This window comes from Bombus impatiens, unplaced genomic scaffold (assembly GCF_000188095.3).
Source record: "Bombus impatiens unplaced genomic scaffold, BIMP_2.2 scf_0102, whole genome shotgun sequence".
Classification (NCBI taxonomy): Eukaryota; Metazoa; Arthropoda; class Insecta; order Hymenoptera; family Apidae; genus Bombus; species Bombus impatiens.
In genome coordinates this window covers 2,993,400-3,016,262 of record NT_176521.1, presented here as the reverse complement: position 1 = coordinate 3,016,262, position 22,863 = coordinate 2,993,400, and the positions used below count along the sequence as shown (strand labels likewise).

The 22,863-nt window shown below is 33.3% G+C and overlaps 1 protein-coding gene across 2 annotated transcripts in view; it reads left to right on the top strand.

The window, feature by feature from the left end:
* LOC100750186 overlaps positions 1–22,863 on the top strand; it is a 205,529-nt gene that overhangs the window by 125,654 nt on the left and 57,012 nt on the right. For both annotated transcript variants that reach the window (XM_012395024.3, XM_024364579.2), the window contains exon 4: positions 4,131–4,264. In XM_012395024.3, coding sequence (XP_012250447.1) covers positions 4,131–4,264 — 134 coding nt within the window. The remainder of the gene's footprint in view (positions 1–4,130; positions 4,265–22,863) is intronic.

Below are 22,863 nucleotides of genomic sequence, written 5' to 3'. Positions count from 1 at the left end.
ATGTTTTAAGGTAGTCTCGTTTCAAACGCGAGGCAATCGAAAAGATTCGAAATGAATGTAGCGATAAATAAATACAAATCGACTGTAAATCAATGGAAATCGATTTGCTTGCTGAAACGCGTGTACTAATACTGGTTCCGCAAGTTCATCTGTTTCAGTGAGAATTGGTCAATACCATGATGCTCCCTTCCATTAGCTTAAACAGCGTAATTGGACATTGTCAATTCGAGAACATAATTCTCTCCGTAAATAGGGACTAACGATTATACTTAGAATTCATGGAAATGGAGACGCTGCATTTTACTCCAGGCGTCAATTATAATACTTGACAAGAATATATACACTGATTAGGTAATTTTAGAGGATTTACTGTTTTAACCAAAGAACTTAAAGGGAGACATAAGTTACTTTACTTTCTTTAAAAGATTGTTATTAGGAATGCGAGATAATCGATGTTGAATTTCGTAACAAGACTTGCAATCATATATTCAATTATCAATTAAATTGTTGTGTACAGTAATCCCAAAACCAACTGCTTTTTCATTACGCTATAGTCGCACACACATAAAAAAATCTTCATTACGTTTTATTCTCATACTTAATCTTTGACGTCCATATTTTTACCATTACTATAGCCATTTAATCTCTTAGATTTTGTTCATTAAATTGTTTTAGCATGTATTTGTTCGTTATGGCTCTTTGCAATTGAAAAAGCTCAATCGTTGGGATTCTGAAAATTCTTTACTACATTTCAGTTAAGATAAAAATTCAAACTTCTGTCAGAGACGAGTAGTCACAGTTTAGGATTTACATATTTATACATATATTACATACCACAAATTAACACATAATTTTCATACAAAATTCAAATTTATATTTTTGAATATACACTTTATCCAAGCTATTATACAACTCATGCCAGAAAATTTCATAATTTGCAATTTGCGTTCGGTTGGTACGATATCACACGCGTATCGTAAAATTACGTGGCAAATCTGATTGTCAGGTATGTTGAAACCTATAATTAGGATATTAAAACATAGGTAAATGTTAAACCAATGTATGCAAAGTTTTCTCAGTTGAAACAGATCCATCTTGTTTCTCCCTCTCCAATTTTCTACGAATCCTTCCGTGAAATTTGTTTATATTTGAAAATGTGAAATCATATTTGCAGTTGCTATACAAAACGGGCGTAGATTGGTAGCGGCTGTAAGAGCAATCAGGTTAGAACAGCAATCATAGACGATAACATAACTGAAATTCGATTAGTCGTTCTATAGTTTTGCGAATCACCGGTTTATCACCGACAAGGTGAGAGGGTAAATGGTTATTTCCCTCGCTTCAGTTCGCGGTAATCGGTTCTAGTTTCAGCTGTCGTTCGGGTTCTAGATAAGTGAGAGAGGTGGCGGGGTACAACAACGATCTTCGTGCGTTGTGGATTCGCTCGATTGTAAAATTAAATGCGATAATAGCCGGTCTAAACTCTCTACTCGTTAGCTCGTTGAAGTGGCGTGTGCATCACGAGACACCAATTAGTGCTCGGTAAAACGAGTGCTACTATCGTTCTACCATTTTGTATCCTGCAATTAATTTTGGAACAATTCCTATTCTCTTGTGGTGACTCTTGTTATGTTATGTTATTTGACGAGAGTTGGGTCGTATGTAATATACAACAATCTTAATGGTATAATTGTAATAAATAATTATTTGGTTAATATTGGAACTTGCAATATGTAATTATAAACCCAATGGTGCGATAACGTTATTATTATTATTATTATGAGATTTGAGGTATTTCAAGTTACGTTATTTTCAAAAGTTTGGTAATTTAGGTATTACACGCGTTTTTCTAATTTTATTTTATACGTCATATAAATTTGTTAAGAGAGTGTAATAATAATATTGGAATGCGCTACTTACTTCTTTTCGTAATGCTTCAATGTAATAGTTATAGTAAAATCTCAAAGATTGTGTGCTATATATTACTACATTTATAACCTCCTGTCTACATACCTAAATACTCGTCTAAAATATCAAAAATATTTTTTCTACCTTATTGTCTTTCGCTCCTTAATTAGTTAAAAAATTTCAACGCAAATTTCATATTTTTGAAACGAGCACATGCAGATGACTCTCAACTAACATGATGCTATTGTACATACGTTTTTGACGTAAAATTTGCAGAAGCTTTCAATTAAGGCGGTGCTTCGAAAACACGGTTTTGTACCGAATATTGTCACAAACCGAAGTTGTTAACGTTGTTTAGCAACGTATTTCCATTGATCAATGTTGAATGTTTTATTCAATGTGATTTCGATGTAACATGTTACGGAAATTCGTTCCAAGCGATAGTTACCTGTTCCAATCCGCAAAAATGTACGAAACGATGACATAAAAATATAATACGTATTGTATCTGCGCAATTATCCACGATGTTATGAAATACTCTCATATAAAATTTCAAATGAAATAATTCACGGTTGCATCTCAACCATTCAACTTCTAAGTTTATCGTCACAATAGAGCCAGTACATAGGGTGTCCCGCAATTTTTCCATAAAACGAAGCATTAATTCCGTAACAAGTTCTTTCTTACTTTTAGCTCCTTTATGTGGAAAGATTCCATTTTAGTCATAAAGTGATATTAAAATTAAAAATCAGCAAGTATTATATTTACCGTGTCTTTTCCTGTAGTCTACGCGCGATAGTTTCATTCTGACAAGAACTTGGGGCACCCTGTATGTACGATACTGTACATATGTCGTCAGGAGCCACGATTTCCTCGAGCCGTTCTTGTTATTCTTCCAACACGAATGAAACTTATATCGTTAATATTTTGTAACAATACCACGACCTACTTTATACCATTATTCGGATTGTCTCGAAAGATTTGTCGACAGCGTTCGAAAATCCAATATACTTAATGGAAAGTCGAATGCGTGCGGTTGAACTACGAAAGGTCTCGTTTATTTCAAATCAATCGATTCGAGATTCTCTCAGTGCGCTCTTCTTTTTCGTTCTAGAAAATCTTCCCGGTAGTGGCGAAATGCAGATTGTTACAACACGATTCGTTTAACCCGCAGTGGAACGCCTTGTTACAGAATTAAATCAACGAAATGGCTGTGAACAAGATTAATTCGACCCGTATCCACCGGCATTGCTACTACCCAGATGTATAATACATAATATATTCCATCGCCGTTAGAAGGAAAATAGTTGCACTGATTCCCGGCTGTAATTTCATAATCGTCTAAAATATTATGATTAGGATGATTTGATTGTACTTCAAACTACTTCGATATTAACCTTTTTAAATATGGATTATTTTTTTCATAGAATATATGAACGTCCGTGAAGAATTTAACAATAGAGCTATTAGAATGGTCGAACTGATCATTCGTTATACATATGTCATAGGTATTTTAGAAATTCACAGTGCAGGTTCTAGAAATTTGAATGATTGTTTGTGAAATATATGGATTGAAGTTTGCTTTTTCTGATTGCATACATGCGTATATCAGCTTCTGTTGAAAATAACAACGTGAGTTCGTGCTTGCCATCCATATGCAGATGCGTTAGTTATAAGAAATATTAACTAGAGGATGATCCTAGTTACAATCGATAGATTTAATCGATAGGCTTAAGATGCCTTTTTGTTTTTATCCCTAGTTTTTGTAAGCGCGTGCAATAAAGACTTTTTTGGCTCAGAAATAGATTTATCCATTCAATAAAATAATAACTATTCTGATCTTACCTCTGAGTATAGAAATAACAACAGCTTTCTTTGTATATATTTTATATCTTAATCAGTATGTTCGTATTATGAATGCATTTTTAATCCCTTTATAATTATTGTACAAAAATTATCTTGAAAAATTGAACAAAGATAATTAATCAAGCTTCTATTTCATCCTTCGGTTTTCTTCTTTCGCATGCAGTTACGTCGACGGGAAATATCATAAAACTAACTACCTAATCTGTTCCTCATAGCCGCTTGAATATTGGATATGTTGCTCGGCTAGGTAGCAAAATGGCGGTATAATGTCGTTTGTATCGTTTGAACGAGGCACGAATAACCGACCTGTCGACGATGAGTAGAAGAGATACACTCATGGAATTATTATGTTTCAGTTCTACCCGAAGGCACGCCCATTATCGTATCGGAACGCGAACGTTACGATGCCGGAGACACTTTGAGGGCAAATTGTAGCTTACCACCCTCCAAACCACCGGCTCATCTCTCATTCACTCTGAACAACGTGGCGGTAAGTGATACCTATAATCCACGCGTCATTATCGAATCCGCAGTTAAGGGAAACCCGTGAAATTAATGGTTTAGGAGCGTTTCTACACAACCTGCAGAGTGTCTAACGTTATTGATTCGAATGTTCATTCGTATGTATGGTTGTTGATTGTTTGGATGATGAATACGTTGATTCGAAATACGCTGATGAATTCAAGTCAAATTTTCTATTTGTTCTTTATTCGTTCATTAGAAATCTGCAGTATAAATCCCTTATTTTTATTTAGTCCAAAGCTTGTTGAGCTGTTAATCACGTTCCATTTAATTCTGTAAACTTAATTATTTCGTTCCCAATTTGTTTTTTATGTCATAAATTAACGCCGATAGACCGTTTGATGCAATGAAACAGATTTTTCGTTTCTCTCATGATTTACTCGTATTCTATAATAACTTTTATGGAGATCGTAAATAAATCGTACGAAAGTTAAGCTTACATTCCTTGAGACTTTCTCAACCTGATTGTGTTTTTCTATCGTTAAAAGATTTTTTTTGAACTTTAGCGAGAATGTAAAAAATGGTTGCGACGTGGCATAATTAATGTAGTATAATTTTTTATTTAAATTCTGTAATGAAATTTCCCTTGAAACGTAGTCATTTATTTATTGAAACTAGAACCTTCACAAAAAGAAAAAATATATTGGAATGATTTATCAAAAAGAACTTATATATGAAACATATATAAAAGCTCCAAAGATTGTTTTATTTCAATGATATTAATCTGTAGATAATAAAATCTACAATATCTGTAATTCTATTAAAATTCTAATAAAATTCTACGATATTTCCGTTTTTCTTTCCAAATTTTTGGATATACTGTCAACTTCTCATTTTCTATAAATCATTAATAACTATTCGTTACATTACTAATACACTATTCGAGATGTGAAAATTCCATTAACATGCATTATCGAATCTATTCTATATTCGAGATTGTAGCGTTGAAGTATCCATAGAAATCGATACGGGCAGATCCTGTACAGATCCTGTGCGATACGGTACATCCTGAAGCGATCTCGAAATTTCACGAAGTAAAGCCTTCCCGCGCCGTCCGCCTTCCCCCTTGCCAAAGAACTTTTTCCTTAAACGCTTTTCCGTGTCATCGAAAATAATTTTCAATGCTGACGTTGGATACTTTTCTGTGTGTATACGTATACACAACTAAAATAATTGCGTGATATAGGAGGGAAACGTAGAAGTTATCGTAGTATGAAAGTTTGAGAGGCTGGTCTATAAAAGTTAAAGAGGTTAAGCAAAGAAGAAGAGAACTTTTCCCCTTGAAAGATCTTCCGGGGCGTACTCTGTGTACATTAGTCTCAGTGCCTACGACCGCCAAAGATTTGTTTCTCGTAATTTTTAAATTCAATCTCCTTTGAATGATTACCTGCAAAGAGAATTTTCATCTACCGTTCTTAATATACAGAGGCTCACGAAAATATTTCATAGCTTATCGTAAAAAATATTTATGTATGTATACACGTATGTTGTGTGTGTTATGGAATATATTTTGAAATTTTATCAGCACTATGAGAACATACGTCTATCGTATTGGTAAAATTTGGGATCAATTTTAGTAAATGTATATAGAAGTTACACGATATTCACTGCAAATATGTAATTAGTGAAAAAAAAAAATTAAAGTAAACGTGAATAGCCATCTTCAGCATGAGAGAATGAGGAATCTAAAGAATTCAAAGCAAATCTCTAATCTACCACAACTTAAACTGAGAAATAAATTTCCACGAAACATTCTTCCGTATTGGAACTTCATTATCCTATATTTCAATTCATAATGCGTTCAAAAGAGGCCAAGACCAATAAATACAGTTTTAATAAAGTACAGCTACATACCAACTGAACACAGCGAATAAACTTTCGTGAAATTTTGCTCGCGTGGAAGTTAGTTAAGCCATACATCGCTACCGCTGCTGTACGATCCAAATGCGAGGAACATTTCATTTTCTAGATGCACGTATTTAGCCATATCGAATAATGAGATCCTACGTCGTCATCCTCGGGGACTACGAGCAATACGGTGGCAGCGGATACACGCTGACTTCCACGTTGATGAAAGTTCGCTGGCAACATTTTTCTCGCTGCGTAATTCAATTTTTGCTTTGAATTAATTGATTGCAAAGAGTTTTCATCAAATTGTAGCCGAAAAAAAGGAGAAAAAGAAAAAAGAAGAATGGCCCAGACTACACTGTCTCACGAAAGTGTTCAAATATTTGTAGACACTTTTAATATATGACACTATAAATATATCATGTGTCTTATACGAAACATTCTGACATTTTATTAGCACCTTACTAAGACTTGACTATTATAATTACATAAAGTTTGTAACGAAACTGAAAACGTGTATGGAAGCAACAAGATGCTTAGTTTAAGTATATATTTCGTAGAATGTTGATTTTTTAGTTTCTACTTATCTTTCATTGAATATTTGCAGTAAATATCTTGTAACTTTAATACAAATTTCCCGATTAGTTTTAAATTTGACAAATATAATTATGACAGTCGTGGCTCGCTATAATACTAATTAAATTTCAAAATGTTTTACAGTGACTACAAAATGTATTATTTTCCAATGAAGTGCTTTCTGTTTTACTAGGTTTCACATTTAATTTTCATAATAGGTATTAAGTTTTTGTAGTCATATGAAAGTAGTATGAAATTATATGAAACTTAATATAATTGGATTTAATTAATTAATATACGAATGCCGTAATAAATACAACGGTATAAAAATGTTTTTTAAAGCCATTGCACATAATAAAATGTACAAAGTGTATATAAAAGTTTCCTACGGTAAGTGTTCAAATACTTTGGCGACTTCCACTGTAGGAAGAAACTAGACATCGAATAATTTCGTAAGCTACACGACAGAAGCCAGCAACGGTCGTCCTCTGCCTTTGTCAAATTCCATTACCGGTGGATTTTCATGGCGGTAGGAAAGGGAGGACACGGGACAGGGGAAGTATGTTATTTTCTCGAACACGCGCCATTGTAAAAAGGGCCGTCGCGGCGGAACAACGTACGGTTATGAAGAAAATCGACCTTAGGTGCTTCACACGATGAGACTGAGAGAAAATTAGTAGTACGCGTGCACACGAGATACCTTGGCTTATGAGGAATTGCGAGGTTGGCAGGTGAGAAGATTGGTTTTGCTGGTTTTTACTGGTAATGCCATTTCGAGGAATCCGTCGAATTTCCAGAGAACATTTCGTACCTCGGCAAGAAATAAGTCATTTCGGTAACAACGTTTCGTAGACTGTTCAAACCAGTCGAAACTAAGTACACCCGCTTCGGAACAGATATGTAATTTGTGCGCTTGCATATTTACAGTGTTGACAGAACAGCGTGTTCATTCGGTTTCGAACAGTCAATTTTGATCTATTACTTGTTGTCGATTGTTCTCATTGTTGGGCAGATTTTAACTTAAAAAAATGAAATGTACGCAATACATATAATAGGAAAATTACACGTTATAATTTTTGAGAGATTATATTTAATATCAATAGTTTGAGGGAACACATTTCTATTTATGCATCGTTTTTTTCTTAGTTGTACTTATAGAAATATGAATTTATGTAAATATTCGCAGTTATGGTAATGCATTTTATTTCGTAAGATATAATATTTAACCCTATATGTAACGCCACGAGATAAATACGAAACGTATTTATAATTCTATCATTTTCTCTTTTTAAATATTTTGTGTCATTTATTTGATATTAGGATTTTATACTTTATTAACGTTACATTTTGCATTATTTTACTTTTGTTATGTATTAGTCATTAATATCATACTATTAATGATACTTAATTTTTACATGACTGTTTTAGATGAGGAATTACATTACATTGATTATAATCTTATTTTGCTGACAAGTAAATATACGATCAAAGAGAAATAAAGATGTGTTTAAAACGATAATTGTAGCTTTCTCGAAAACGTTTCTTAAGCAGTAAATTAAATTAGAAAGTATTAACAACCTAGAATCTTCCTTCCCTATATATCGATGACGGTTGCCATTGCTAAATTATTAGACTTAAGGAGAAAATAATCTATTGATGGCCCGGATTGCTCAATTGATAGAGCAGCGCTTGGTAAATGAAAGATCTGGATTCGAATCGCGGACAAGCAATCCGATCGGCCTATTTTTTCTCCTTACAATAGAAACTGCTGAATGCCACCGCAGAACATATATGACATTAATTGCAGACCATCAGATCGAACTTCTATATATGTATTTTTTGTGTCGTGTATTGCTTTCATTCAGAGCCTTAAATCATTAGAGAACTACGAATTTTTATGCATTTATAAGAGATTTAAACATGTAAAAATACATAAAGTAAATGTTCAAAAATATTCAATGTACAAAAATTGTTAAAATATTTCAGGTCTATTCTAGTCTAGAGGCATGAATTTCAGGCGGTTTTTGAAGCTCTGTACAAACGAAACAAAAAATATTCTTACTATCCATGTTTTTATCATTTGTTTATTGATATTTTAAGATTACATAAAAAATTAACCGAAACAAGAAACTCAAAATTCACAAAGTTATGAGCTGGCAAAGTGGAGGGTCCAAAAAAAGGGTGTCCTGGCGTGCATGATTTCAACCCTTCTGGTCATCTGAAACAAAAAAACCGAACGGATTCTTAATTAGTATAGATGCCGCTATAACATGAACCTTGGAAAAGTCAAAATATTTTTTGTTTCGTTTGTACAGAGCTTCAAAAACCGCCCGAAATTCATGCCTCTAGACTAGAATATCCCTTTAATACATGAAACAAATCTCTCTTTAAATTTAATCTCTTTAATTGTATTTAGAGAAATATGATTTTGAATAAATATCCACAACCTTGTCATTATTTTTCAAAATTTTTATACGAGTAATTTTCGAAACTTTCTTGCCACGCTTCGTAATATCAGTCAATATCAGTTTCTTAAAACATTCCTTCAAACAGTAACGGCATACAAGCAGCCGCCTTAGAAGGTATTAATTGTCAAAGGGTAAAGTTTAAGTTAATTGCAAACAGTAAGCGGATCTCAAGGGTATGTAATGAAGTACAAGATCCTCTTTGAATTGTGCATTCTCGAGCATCGTATACGTTGTACTTTTTAAACAATTTTAAAGTAGTGCATCGGTCCTTGTTAAGGAGAATACTTTGAATATGTTGTTTAAAGCCGTACAAAGGAATGATGAATGAATTATATTTTTCAATTTATAAAATAGTATCTTTCGATAAACTCAGAAAGGGACAGTCACTATTGGATATTAGATGTTTCGAAACTCCGATAATATTTTATACGTTTCACATAGATTTTTCTACGATCTTTTTTGACATCAAATTATCCTTCTTTAAGGTAAATCATCTTTTGATATTATAAATACTTTTACTCTTTTTGTTTGTTGTAATGGGTTATTCAACGTTGAATTCATTTGAATGAATTCAACGTTGTCGATTTTTATATTTTTTTATTCACCAATGACTTTCTTACATATTGCCTGATTTATGCTTGACATATTCTACTTATTGAATTATCTTTGCCTATTATATTTATTATATTTTTTTGTCTATATTTTGTATTATTGTATTTGTTCGTCTATTTCTTTTATGTGTTTATATTACTTATCGTACATATTGCAGCAATAAAATGCAAAAAATTCTACGTTTCACTTAAGCGCTTGTAAAACGTGGCACACTATTTACTTCTACTTTTGAACAAAATTACGATTAACCGCGGGGAAACTAACTTTTAATGACGAAACTTCCCTCGCTACAACAAATTATTACTTTCAGTTGTACTTACCGTTTTCAGAATTTTACGATTGGTAATGAGACTCGCAGCATACAAATTACTGGCAGTTTACTTGAAAATCAGTGACAAGAACGTTTCAACAATAATCATAAATTAATCAAAGAGGAAAACAAGAGCTTTATATAGGAATCGTAAAAGCAATAGAAAGTAAATTTGCGAAACTCGTAATACATAATGGTTTTCCTACTTCTTATTAATTATTTACATTTTCATTTTACATTGAAATATAGTATATAATCGATATATATCGAAATTGTTTAGAACAACGATTAAAATATGTCGTAGATATTGGTGACATTATAATTAAAATATTAAATACACCGATCCTTTACAATCTGAGATTCCAAATAAGATAGTAACAAAAATTTATCTTCGATTGCTTATCGTAGTTACACTTTTCTAATTTATCAATTAAATCACATTATCATTTCGTTTTCAACATAAAATAAATAACACAGTAATTTCAAAGATTTTATAAAAATGGATAATATTAATCAAAATCCTATTCTCTTTCTATAAATCGTCAAACCGTGCAATTGAACGAATCGAACAAGATATGCAATTTTCAATGTATAAACAGGAAAATAACTGGTTCCAGTTTGGTACACGATATTTATGGGATAGTAAACGTTGCTCGTGAACAATTGAGTGGAACCACGTGAAATGACAGCTATCGCTAGGCTAATAGCGCTCTTGTCGTTCTGCTTGCGTGTAAAATGACGAAATGACGCATTCCTGTTGCGACGGTAAACGGGCATTTTTAGAGAATCGTAAAACAACATGAAGCCGAAGGAGGTTTCAGGAAACCAGTCGGGGTTACGGAGCAGAGAGAAAACCCCTATAACGTAGTCTCGTATCGACGAGTTACGAGGGGCTATACTTGTATGTTTGTCAAGAATGTGAGATGTGTCACAAGGCAAATACTGTTTCCACCTCGTCATCAAACGTAGTCGATGGACCACGAGCATCCGCAATTTTTATTTCCACTTCTTTCCACCTTCACTCCTCTACTCATTCCGCATGAATTGTATATTACACACAGCGCTTTTAGTAGTGTATATGTACTGGGATACTTTCTTCAGTATCATGACTACTTGCTTATTTATGTTCTATACATACTTGAATATAAATTAAACCTTTTCATAACGATGTTTCTTTGTACCGTATATCAATATCGATGGAGTGTTTAAATGATATGATATGTTCATAGTCTATGTTTGGCCTCTTTATGAAAACCTTGAACATAAAATACTGGAAACTCTGGTTATTTGACCATTTAAGTGCATATATTACTTCAGGTATTTTTTCTTCATTTTGACAGAAAAATTGTATATATTTAATGATACAAATGATAGTTTTATTATTATCAAATCTCAATCTTGCTCACTTGATGATAACCAGAATGCTTATAAATTTAATTTAGTACTAAACCATAATTTGTGTGTGTGTGTGTGTGTTTGTGTGAATATTTATCTTTACATTATTTTTACATTTTAGAATTTTTACATCGTGTCTTTATGAAACAGCATATTTTTCAGTTTCCCTACATCTCCTGTTCTCTGTCGACATTTTCTCTCTTTTTAGTGGAGAACCCACAGTTATAAAACATTCCTTAAAAGTATCCTCCTATTACGGGGCAGTAAGTTATATAATAACCCAATTAATTTTAGATCTCCACACTCAGATGTCTTCTTTTCTCATTCTCTCCGACAAACCACTATTAACATTCTTTCTCTCTCTCTCTTTCTTTCTCTACAAAGCAAAAATTATACTTCTTTCGTGTCTTATTTTATCTTTCTTAGGATTTCAGCTTCTATCTATCTTTCTAATCTGCACGAAGCAAAAGAAAAACAAAAACATCAAAGAGCTTTTCTATATTAACAACGGAGCATATATTTGTCAGTGTCTTTCTCGAAATTGTGTTTTCCATTTCCAAAACATATTTAATATTTTATTTATACCATTAGTCATTATGGTTCACTATAGTCTGTACTTCTCTTGATGAATATTCTAATTCCTGTACTTTCTATGCTGTATGTCCTCGAAGTAATAATTTCTAGTATTGTTCACTGAGATATGTTTCCTCAATCTTCATTTTACCATGACACATGCCTTCCTCGATACGACGTATGTATAGGTAGGTTGTCTTATTCTAGGAAGATTTACTTCCACTATGTTATTCATAGCTGTTGCATGATACTGTTCAATATTAAAGTGCAAATTGTTGCGGTTAGTAACATTTTTTAAGCTTCTCGTTAAATGGGTGTGTTGTTGGTCAAGGCATTGATGATTTATCAAATAAAATATATTTTTCTATCTTACGTATTACCTCCATGATTTAAAAAATAAAAGATTTCGTCAAATGTCGTATATCAACAAATAAACTTCGTTGTGTATCGAAATATATCTTTATATGTAAATATATCACTTGAAATGAACTTTATATATATAAGTTCATTTCAATAAATAAATATATATATTCAGGATCAATCCATTTACATAATTTAGATACTAATTCTAGAAATCTTTTTTTTTTTTTAGAATATTCATAATATTACGTTTCCTATTTCATGAAATAGAAAATATGGTCCACTGTGTGCACAGTACAGTAGATGAGATTCTTGGTTAAAAGTAATTGTGAGTCAATCTGTTTGAATCGTTCTACAGAACACATCTCCTAATTCATAAAATTGAAGACAAACTGCAATACCGATATTTCCTGAGCAACTCAAAGCAGAGACGTCTGTATGAATCCAAGGAACGGTATCTAGAAACCCGCGCAATGACAACTGAGTAAAAAGAAATGAATCCGTGAATTGTCTACCATTCGTAACGAGTTTACGGTTGTTACATGACGATAGCACTCAGCAGCCGTTCCGCGAGGGATGAAATGAATGAAATGAATTTGAACATTAGTAACTAGCACGTCTAGACAGGGAAAGCTTTCGTAACTCGACAGTGGCTTGCAAAAGGTTACACGAAGTTGGATTCGTGTGCCATTCGTACAATTTAATTGGCTTAAAAACTAAGGTAACTTTTACCAATCAAATGCACACCCCGCGGGAAGAAAGATCGTGGTCGCAGCTGCACAAGAGGCGGCCAAGAAGGGGGTGGAAACTTTATTGGATCGTAAGTTGCCACCTGAAGGTACCGTGGCGACCGATGCCCGTGCACTCATTCGCTTCCCACAGCCGAGTAAGGGTCCGAGTATTTTCTTTCACTTGTTCACAGGTGAAACTCCATTGTTGTTCTTACAACCCACGACGAATCGTGTTATAAAACACAAAAACGACCACTCGCTCCTGAGAACTCACGAAGAAACATCCGTGCTAGTTTTTCTAATATAGCAAGCGGGATCCTTCATCCGGAAATTGAAGAAATTATAAAACTCGTGGTTGGACTGTGTGAAACGCTGTCGTGATAATGAAAACACACGTAGCTTTTTCTCGTTTTGCTCAAATTTGTTGCGTGTGTGAGCGAGGATGAAATTATTCGATTACATGAGATATGAAGAACTTCTGTTGAGCAAAAAGGAATTTTTAACGGAGGAAAATATTAATATTCGACCTTTCTTTTTTAATTTAATCACTCTGAAAATATTCTGATCAACTCTATAATTAAAAACTTTTAGTCTTTTTTTTTAATTTACATTATCCGTGTATTTGAGTCATGAAATCGAGAAATTCATAAATAGTTGAGTTGATCAATTTGGTTTAAAAAACTCTTGACGGTTTGCTGTATGATTAATAATCTTCGGGAATATTGATTAATTTGTAAAATTTTTAATAATTGCCATTTTTAATTTATTTAGGATATATTGTACAAGTTATAATCAGAGAGAAACGAAATTTTCTTTGCATAATCACTTCTGATAGATACGTAACAAATTAATCTTGGCATTTGTAGCATTAAAAACAAAATTTGTATTATATAATGTTGTACAATACACGCAACATGTTCAACAAGAGCGATTTTTACCCCTCATTTCGTCTGAATTGAACCAGATCGTAGAAATTCATTTCCATGTTGTATCGACGACTCAGCGAACTACGAACGACACTCGTATTCAAACGAATCGTTCGATCGTATTGTTCTTACGATCTTGTGAAATGGACTAGATACTTGATACCCGAAAGAGTAATATCGTATGAGAACACGTAATAGAGAGTTATATCATTATACTAAATTACAGTCTTTTCAGCATTTCTCGAGTTTTTACCGAATTATCGAATAAAATATTAAATAACATTAATCTTCCTCTCCTTTACGACGCGTAAAAATTATTCCCTGTCAATTATTAAATTAAAGTTCAATGAGTAGCTAAAGCCATGGAAATTTACAAACGTTACAAATTTTATAGTAGCTCCACTTTCATGGAAATTATTAATATTACTCGTAAAAAGCGAATAAATTAATATTGTTGCGTTTTATACATTTAAGAAGATTTATTATACCTGTACTTATTCCATTTTTGTATTTAATATTCCCTTTAATTACTTTAATTACTATCACTTTAATTGTTTAAAAAGTTTATCAACAAAATGTAACTTGTAATTTTTTACGCGACTTCAATCACAATTTGATATAACTTTCTATGCAGCAAAATGTTACGTCTCATATTTCCTTTAATATTTTAATAGAAAACACTACAATTAAATTGTGAGCATAATCAGTACTACAGTAGAAGAATTGTATTGGCAAAGTGTATGTTTTATACGCTTTGTACACCTTTTATCTCCACAAGAGTCTTTTTTTCTCTAGATCGATTGTGTTTCAGTTCTATACCTACTTGCAAAGACTATCGAAATTCGTTCGTGGCAGCTTCGTACAATTGCCCCGAAAACCTATTCTAATTGAATTTCAAAGAGAACCTAACCCGTTTCAACCTTTTAGAACTTACATTCTACGTGACCGATTTGAGTCCTTGAATAGATCCCTACAACACACAATTGACGTCAAAGCGAGCAATTACATCTGATAGACAAAACAGAAGGTTTCGTTTTCTGATTCCGTGAAATTTCGATATCCAACTGTTTAAACACGGCTGTGTCTGCGGGGATTGGAACGTTGTTCATTCGTTTCTATTGTTTAATCTGGTTTTTACGTATAATATTTAACCCATTGTGGAAATCAAACTTCAACGTTCCACTGGAGCTCGTTACGTTACTAGAATCAATAACGAAAAATTCAAGTTCCATCATGTTTCCTGTAATACTAATATCGCCTTTCTATAATTCTGCAATATTTAATTATAGAAAAATCTTTATTATAACTCTAAAAAATACTTCTGTAATTCCATGTATAATATAATACTGCAACTTTATAATATTCAATTATAAAAGAAAATTATAAATTATAGAAAATTATTTTGTATAATTCTATAGTGATATATTACTTAACTATAATAACATGATCGGTAACATGATCGTTAAGACTTCCAATACATATTATGTACGTTTGTACAATACACTTATATAATAAGTAACGAACAAGATAATAAGTTGCCACCGAAAACAAATTACATGTTCTGAATTAGTGTCTACAAATGTATGCAGTGGTAAATTGTACCATATTAACGAAGCTGGGAAAGCAATATCGTCCATTGTTTATGTGTAACAGGCCTAACGAAACAACAGGCCTAACGTAGGCAACAAACTAAGCACGACAATGATTCAATTCAATTTTGTCCAACTATGTAAGCTCATAGGTACATGTTTATTACTCGCAAACATTACAAGATTAGTAACACTAAGAATCGCTTAGCTAAGTAAATGGTTGTTTCTTCGAGTTATTAAGTCACATTTAATTTAATTCTAGGTCACTAATACGTGAAGTAACGTGACTGCTTCACAGCTGATTTTCACCTACTATTAATCTCTCAAAGAATTTTCTTTGGTCTCAAAGTAATGATAGTTTAATTGTGAACATTTATGAATTATATAAATATACATTAATTAGTTTATATAACGGTCAAAGTGTGTATATATTTTTGATTTTAAATTGTATTGATAGTCACTATGACATAAATTAGATTTTTAAGACCAAATAGACCAAGATAGTCTTTATAGCAATGAAAGCATTGGATTTTCACAAAAATTTTCATGAAATATGCTTGAAAATATCTTCTAATAGTTGTCAGTTATTATAATCTAAATTATTGCCGTCTAAGAAAACAATTTCCATTATGTAAGTTCATTTTTCTAACTATGAATTATATAAATGAAACTCGTGTAGATCCCCTACATATTTCAGCTTTTATCACGTATACGTAACAAATATGGGTGGAAGTTTTCTTATCTATGGCTATTTTTCTCATTCCCTTCTCTTTGCGACTCATATATTTAATCCCACTGTTCCTTGTTCGTACATTTATTTCGCCGGAATATTGTCCCTTTCTTAATGAAGTGCCTAGATGCACCGTGGGAGGAAAATATGTAAATATAATGGAAACTATATAATGCAAAAGCATGAAACATATTTGTCACTAATTAAAATGACATTCAAGCTGTAATAAAGTAGTAGTAGGAGTAAAATTTTGACCATCTGGAAAAGCTTTTAAATATTATGCTTATATTTTACACAGTCTCATTACAAAACTGGACAGATTGAATTTCAGTTGAGCAAAAAATGCGAGTTTTATATTCAAACAAAGCTTTTCAAAGCAAGTTTTTTTGAGAAAATTGGGTAAAACAAAAAATGTACAACATACAATAACATGCAGATCTCTATAATGACTTCATTATCTTTCCTTCCAAAATGTATGCAAAGTCCTGAAAAGCTTGAGTTGAAATATTTGAAGCATACTTGCAACTTTTTTAAACATGCATGAAAATCTTTGGCGAATCAATCATCAAAATATTGACGTATAAAATTTCCAGCATTTCGAAAGCCAGAAGAACTGTTCTTTTTTTAGAAAAATACTTTAATGTAATTGCATGATTCCTTTGCGTATTTATTAAAAGATATGCTTGCAATAAAATACAATGGGACATTATACACATTCATCTCGTAGAAATAACGAAGTACCGAGCCATACAAAAGTCTCATCCTCATACGATCGAACCCTACGATTTTGTAACGAGCCTTCACACGGGCGTTACTCGTAACAGCCGGTTTGCCCTCCAATTTTTTATTGATCAAACGAAAATCAGGGTCGGAACCGTCGAGCTCTCCGCTCGCCATTCGCCAACAAAAAAGAACGGTTGAAAAAGAGAAGAAAGTCGCGGCCGCGTGAAAACGTCGAAATGAATTCCCGTGATTTACGACTCAGCCGCGTGCGAAGGTATGAAAAAGATTATAGCATTTCGACACTACTTTCATTCTCTATGGTAAATAGACGGGCGTCTAAAGTGATAACGCAAAGGGATTTTACTCAGCCACGATGAATGTTCTTTATTCTCCGCATATAGTCTTGGAGTCTGGGGGTACAGTGGCATGCACAAACAAGCGCCCACTTTCCCGCGTGGCTTCGACATAATGAAATGCATCGTCCTTTGAGGGTATAATCCAATGCAGATTAAAACCCCGACTGTGTCCTCCTCTCTCGCTTCCACTGTTCCGTGGACTCCTTCGTCTCCGCGATACAAATTGCAGAGCAGCGCACCGACGGGGAGAGAAAAGGGTGTCGAGGCTAATCCAACGAGAACCTCGTCACGACTTTATGGGCGAAGCCGACCGAGCGAAGAGACATCCTTAGCGGGAAAAATCGAGGTTGACGAAGGGACGAGTTTCCCCATCTTCTCTTCTTTCCCCGCCAGTGATTCTTCCCTCGTTTCTCTTCTCTTGCTTTTTTCTTAAGCTTAGAATGCACAGCCAGTTACGTACGCCTCTTTGCGGTGTCATCGAATCCATCCACGGCAAAAGTTTGTACTGTTTGTAGCGGGAGGAAGAGAGCAGAGAAATCGGGTAACGACCTGGCTTTAACCATCCAAACTAACCCATCGACTCTTCTTTCTCGCTCTCTGTCTTTCCTTTATATTCCCTTGCTGTCCATCTCTCTTCCTCCTGCGCAACCCTCTCTCTTCGGCCGGCTTTCACCTCCTATACGTCCTTCCTTTCTCACGAAGTCTCATTCATTAAGTCTCAAGAACGGTCTCGCAATCTCTATAGGGTCGTCGGTAGACGTGTACACGACGTGCCGTTTGTTCTCCACTGAAACTCGAGATGTCCTCCTCGAATAACACGCCCGCGACCGTCACTACTCTCTCACAAATACGCCCTCGCCCGATATACGAGTATACGAACGCAGTCTTTCGTCAACCGGCGAAACACACTCACCGGAGTCTATACGAACGATATTAATAAAGTCTTCATCCTGAAGATAATGAAAGATTAGAGCCAAGCCGTGACCTACGACCAGATGACGAAGATTTGAACATATTTTCTGTTGGCAATTGTTTTAAGTCGAAGTTGTGATGAGCGCGTGATTTCTCTGCTGTTTCTGAATTTTCAATTTTCTACATACAGTTTTACTTTACAAAAATGAAATATTATTGGAACGATCTAAGCTTCAAAATCTCCAAATTCAGTCTGGGAATTTGCACGGATTAATCTAACTTGTATATTATGAAGCACTACCAGCTTTTGATATATTTAACGAACGAATGAGAAGATATAGCGTACCTCGCGTTCACGAAGAAAAGATATAAGAAGCAAGGAATTGGTTGAAATAGATAGAAATGAAATTTCACACACAAAAATAGGCAATTCTTAAATAAAAGAATTATTACGTTCAAAGCAATTAAACAAGATTATTATGTTCAAGCAGTGTCTTGAAAAATTTATGTTCTAATTCTATGAAAATTTAATTAATCTAAAGTAGTTTGTAGGAATATTTGAACACTTCCCAGCGAAAACTTTTATGTACAATATATATTGTGTGTATTATACGTAGATAGTATCATCTTCTACAAGTCGTTTAGCATAATGTTTCTATAAATGTTCGGACTTTCGTGAGCTACCGTATACTTTACTAGTCGTATAATTTACGTTGCTATTTTAAAAAGAATATCGAACTACACACGTGAGGATTCGCGACGCAACATCTTCGGCGAACTTTTGACAGTTGGATGCGAGGATCGATCCCATCGGATACACCGGCAATGCTCGGTCATCCCCTATATCCGGCACGCGTGCACGCGTACACACGTTCGAACATCGAATTTCAACGTTCCTAGGCACGGACAATGTAATCACGTTGTTTGCTTGCCGGTCCTGTCATTCGGACACAGAAGGTGGGCGTACTCGCGGCTCCAATCAAGGCCCGGCGCTCCCTTTGATTCTGTTCTTCAATTTGTCACTGATGAGGTTTCTTCGAATTTTCGGCTGACCAGGGTCAAACGGTCTGGCACGCGATGAACAAACGTTCGACCTGTCGATTTGCATATCGAGGTTCCAGTAGATGGTTGTACAGTAGATAATTGCAAAGTTTTCAACTGTTGAGAGGCCAAGCTGTTGGTGTTTGGGTTTTGTTTGAACGATACGTTTTAATTGAAATTGTTGGATGCTGTGAAAGGGGGTAGAAGGCACATATCTTTTTTGATGTGATAGTAGATCAGTATGTCATGTAGATTAATGTAAATTACAGTTTGACAGGATTAGAATGTTTTACAGCTTTCATCATGCAAATATGGATTTTTAATCTCTTGAACGTAATAATTCTTTTATTTATGGTTTCTATGTTACTTTACGCAGCGTTATATTCCGCAAATACTCATTCAAAGATCAAATATATCATACTTACATCCGTAAGAACTGTAACAAATCTGACTGAAATTGATTTGTATCTATTTTGTAATTTTGTATTTGTATCTATCGATTTTAATTTTGTATTTATGAAGGATGAAGTTTAGATTTTAAATATTAGGATTGACTGATTTTATGAACTGGTAAAAATTATTATCTTCGTATTTAAACCTTTCACATCCGATATTGCGTACATAAGTTATCAATAAAGTAAACGATAACTGTATTTGTTGTCTATAAAATTGACTTTAAATATTAACGCGTTATATCTTCTTTACAAAAATGTCAGAAAAAATGTGTGCCTGTTAACTATTAATAAATGATAAAATACAACTTTTTAATACAGTATAAATATTTCCAAATACAATATTCGATACGAATATTATTTAATTTAATATGTCTATATGCTTGTTTAAACTTCAACGTCACGAATGACAGTACATGAATTGCAACATCAAGGATTAGTATACTTAAATTGATACAGCTACAGAAATCACGATCGATTGATTTGAAAAGCGAGTTACATATAGTAATTTAATCGGCGCATAAATAATTCTGTTATACTAGCGCACATAATGTTTCAGTATTTAATGATAAATGTTGACAATCAACATTGAATATTTACGTACATCTCGTATAAGGTACAATATCACGCGGCGGCGTGCAACTGTTGTTTTGCAAATCTCTGCAAACCGCTGGACGTTCCGCGCAACGTAGGTATCTCGTGAAAATTATTACCACCATCCGTGAATGTAGAACGGAAATTAGATACCCGGTGTACATTCAGTTGCCATCAGCATAGTTCGTAATACAGGTGTCGTGTAGATCAGCGTAGATTGGAAATCGTCACGTTGTACGGTTATTTGGTAATAAGTTGATTTACGTATACGTCTGTTCGACATTTTTGAGAACGATACACGATATATTTCAAATGATATACGCGGATTTTCAAACTTTCGAAACTTGATACGTCGCATAAAGTTAGAGAATCTCTGATGATATTCGACATATTTCTTTTTATTGGAAGAAGTTTATGTTTAGGAGGTGACATCAGCCATCGATACGAGAATGCAGAAAAATAGCAAAGTCGTGTACAAGTTTACGTGGTTTTTCGTGAAGAATATTTTGAAATACACAAAAATTTGTGTAATATTATAGATGGTCATATAAATAGAAAAAATATTTTTTTTTTAATATCTTTCATTCTTCATGCAATTTCTTCTTTAATCATTTGACTGTTTTAAGAAACTCTATATATGGCATTAAAATAAAGAGTTGGGAATATGTTTTTGAATAAAATCCGTTTGAATATTAATAAAGAAGATACGCAAGATTTTATTTTTCTAATTTTCTCACAACTTTACAACCGATTATTTGGATAAGCATTCGCAAAACAGGAAACGCAATGAAAATAACAAAATGTCTAAATTATTAACAATTTTATATTTGTTTAACCTAGTTCTGTATGTTGAAATTTCATATTCATTCTTCTCAAGAGTAATTTCAACAGAGTCTGCTTTAAAAATAGTACTGTCAGTAAATAATTCATTAGTAATATCCTGGTGGCCTATATAAAACACATCTTTAATACTAAATTCTTTAATACTAACAAGGAAGCTCATAAATGTAATTTTTTTTTATAGTTTCTTCTCTCAAACATTTCGAATATTTTTCATGATACATATTACAATTTATTCCCATGAAGCATAATACGAGGTTAAATGATTCAATAATATTTCATACACAAGCATGAAGTTTAAATATTTGATTTAGTTTAATATTTCATGTATAAAATTTAACGCAAACTAATGACAGATGATTAATTAACACAAAGTGACAAAGCATTTATTGGTTTATTTCGTGCAAATTACTTGTGTCGATGACATGTAAGAGCTTCTAATCTCATCGCCAATAAATTTCCTGTGCTGCGATGAACCAATACTTCTTCTAATACATTACACTATTATTCCCGCAACGGTAGCGCGTCAGCTATCAAGTCGATCCATCACCTTGCAAAAGGAAAAACGAGATTCATACAAAACGAGTACTGCTCCATAAATATCACCCACACTTGATAGTGAAGTATGTTTGCAAATGGATATTTACCGTCGCGCCGGTCAATTTGGCTGATAATTTCATTAAAAAACGCTGCAGATGCAGTATATCGTTTCACGTAAACCATTAATCTTCCATAAATCGGATAATTAATACGATTCATGTTTGATGAAAGATTTTTTAATTAAAACAATATTTTAAAGATAAAAAGAACATTTATGATCTCATCCGAAAATAACGAGATTGAGTCCTTTATATTTCAAATTGATAACTTCGTCACAAGAAAATATACCAGCACGATGTATGAAATTTTTTATAACCATTGTAATTATATCATGGAAATATATTTCTATATTCTCTCCATAATATAGACTTAAATATATAAATATAGATGTATGCTTAAATACAATTTTATACATAATTAATTATAATGTATATATAACATAGATTTGAAGATATATTTCTTGTAATCTGAAGCATTGTAAATGTCACATTTTCATTTCGCGTACGATTATCGACAAAGAATTGAAACAAATTCTCCATGAATGTCTTACCTTACAACAGTTCTACTTTCAAAATAATCACCTTGACTAACGAAAAGAAAAAATAATCTGTAAAACCTTACTATCAAGAGCAGAATTTAAGCCATCAAACATTAACTCGTTATTTTAAATCTGATACAGAGGCTCTGGACATTGCCTGGTCCCGGCTGCCTAATAAGATTACCCCTGTGATCTACTTAGCCCATCGACCTTTGACAAAAAAAAAAAATTAAAAAAAAAAAAAAAAAAAAAAAAGAAAAAATAGCCAATTTTCTTTGCGGAATTACTTTGAACGGGGCTTGTTAAAAAACGTCCCCGCAACAGACTTTCTCCGATAATTTGTGTCACCGTTTTGTAACAAAGGAACGCGAGTCCTTGACTCGCGCGGAAAAC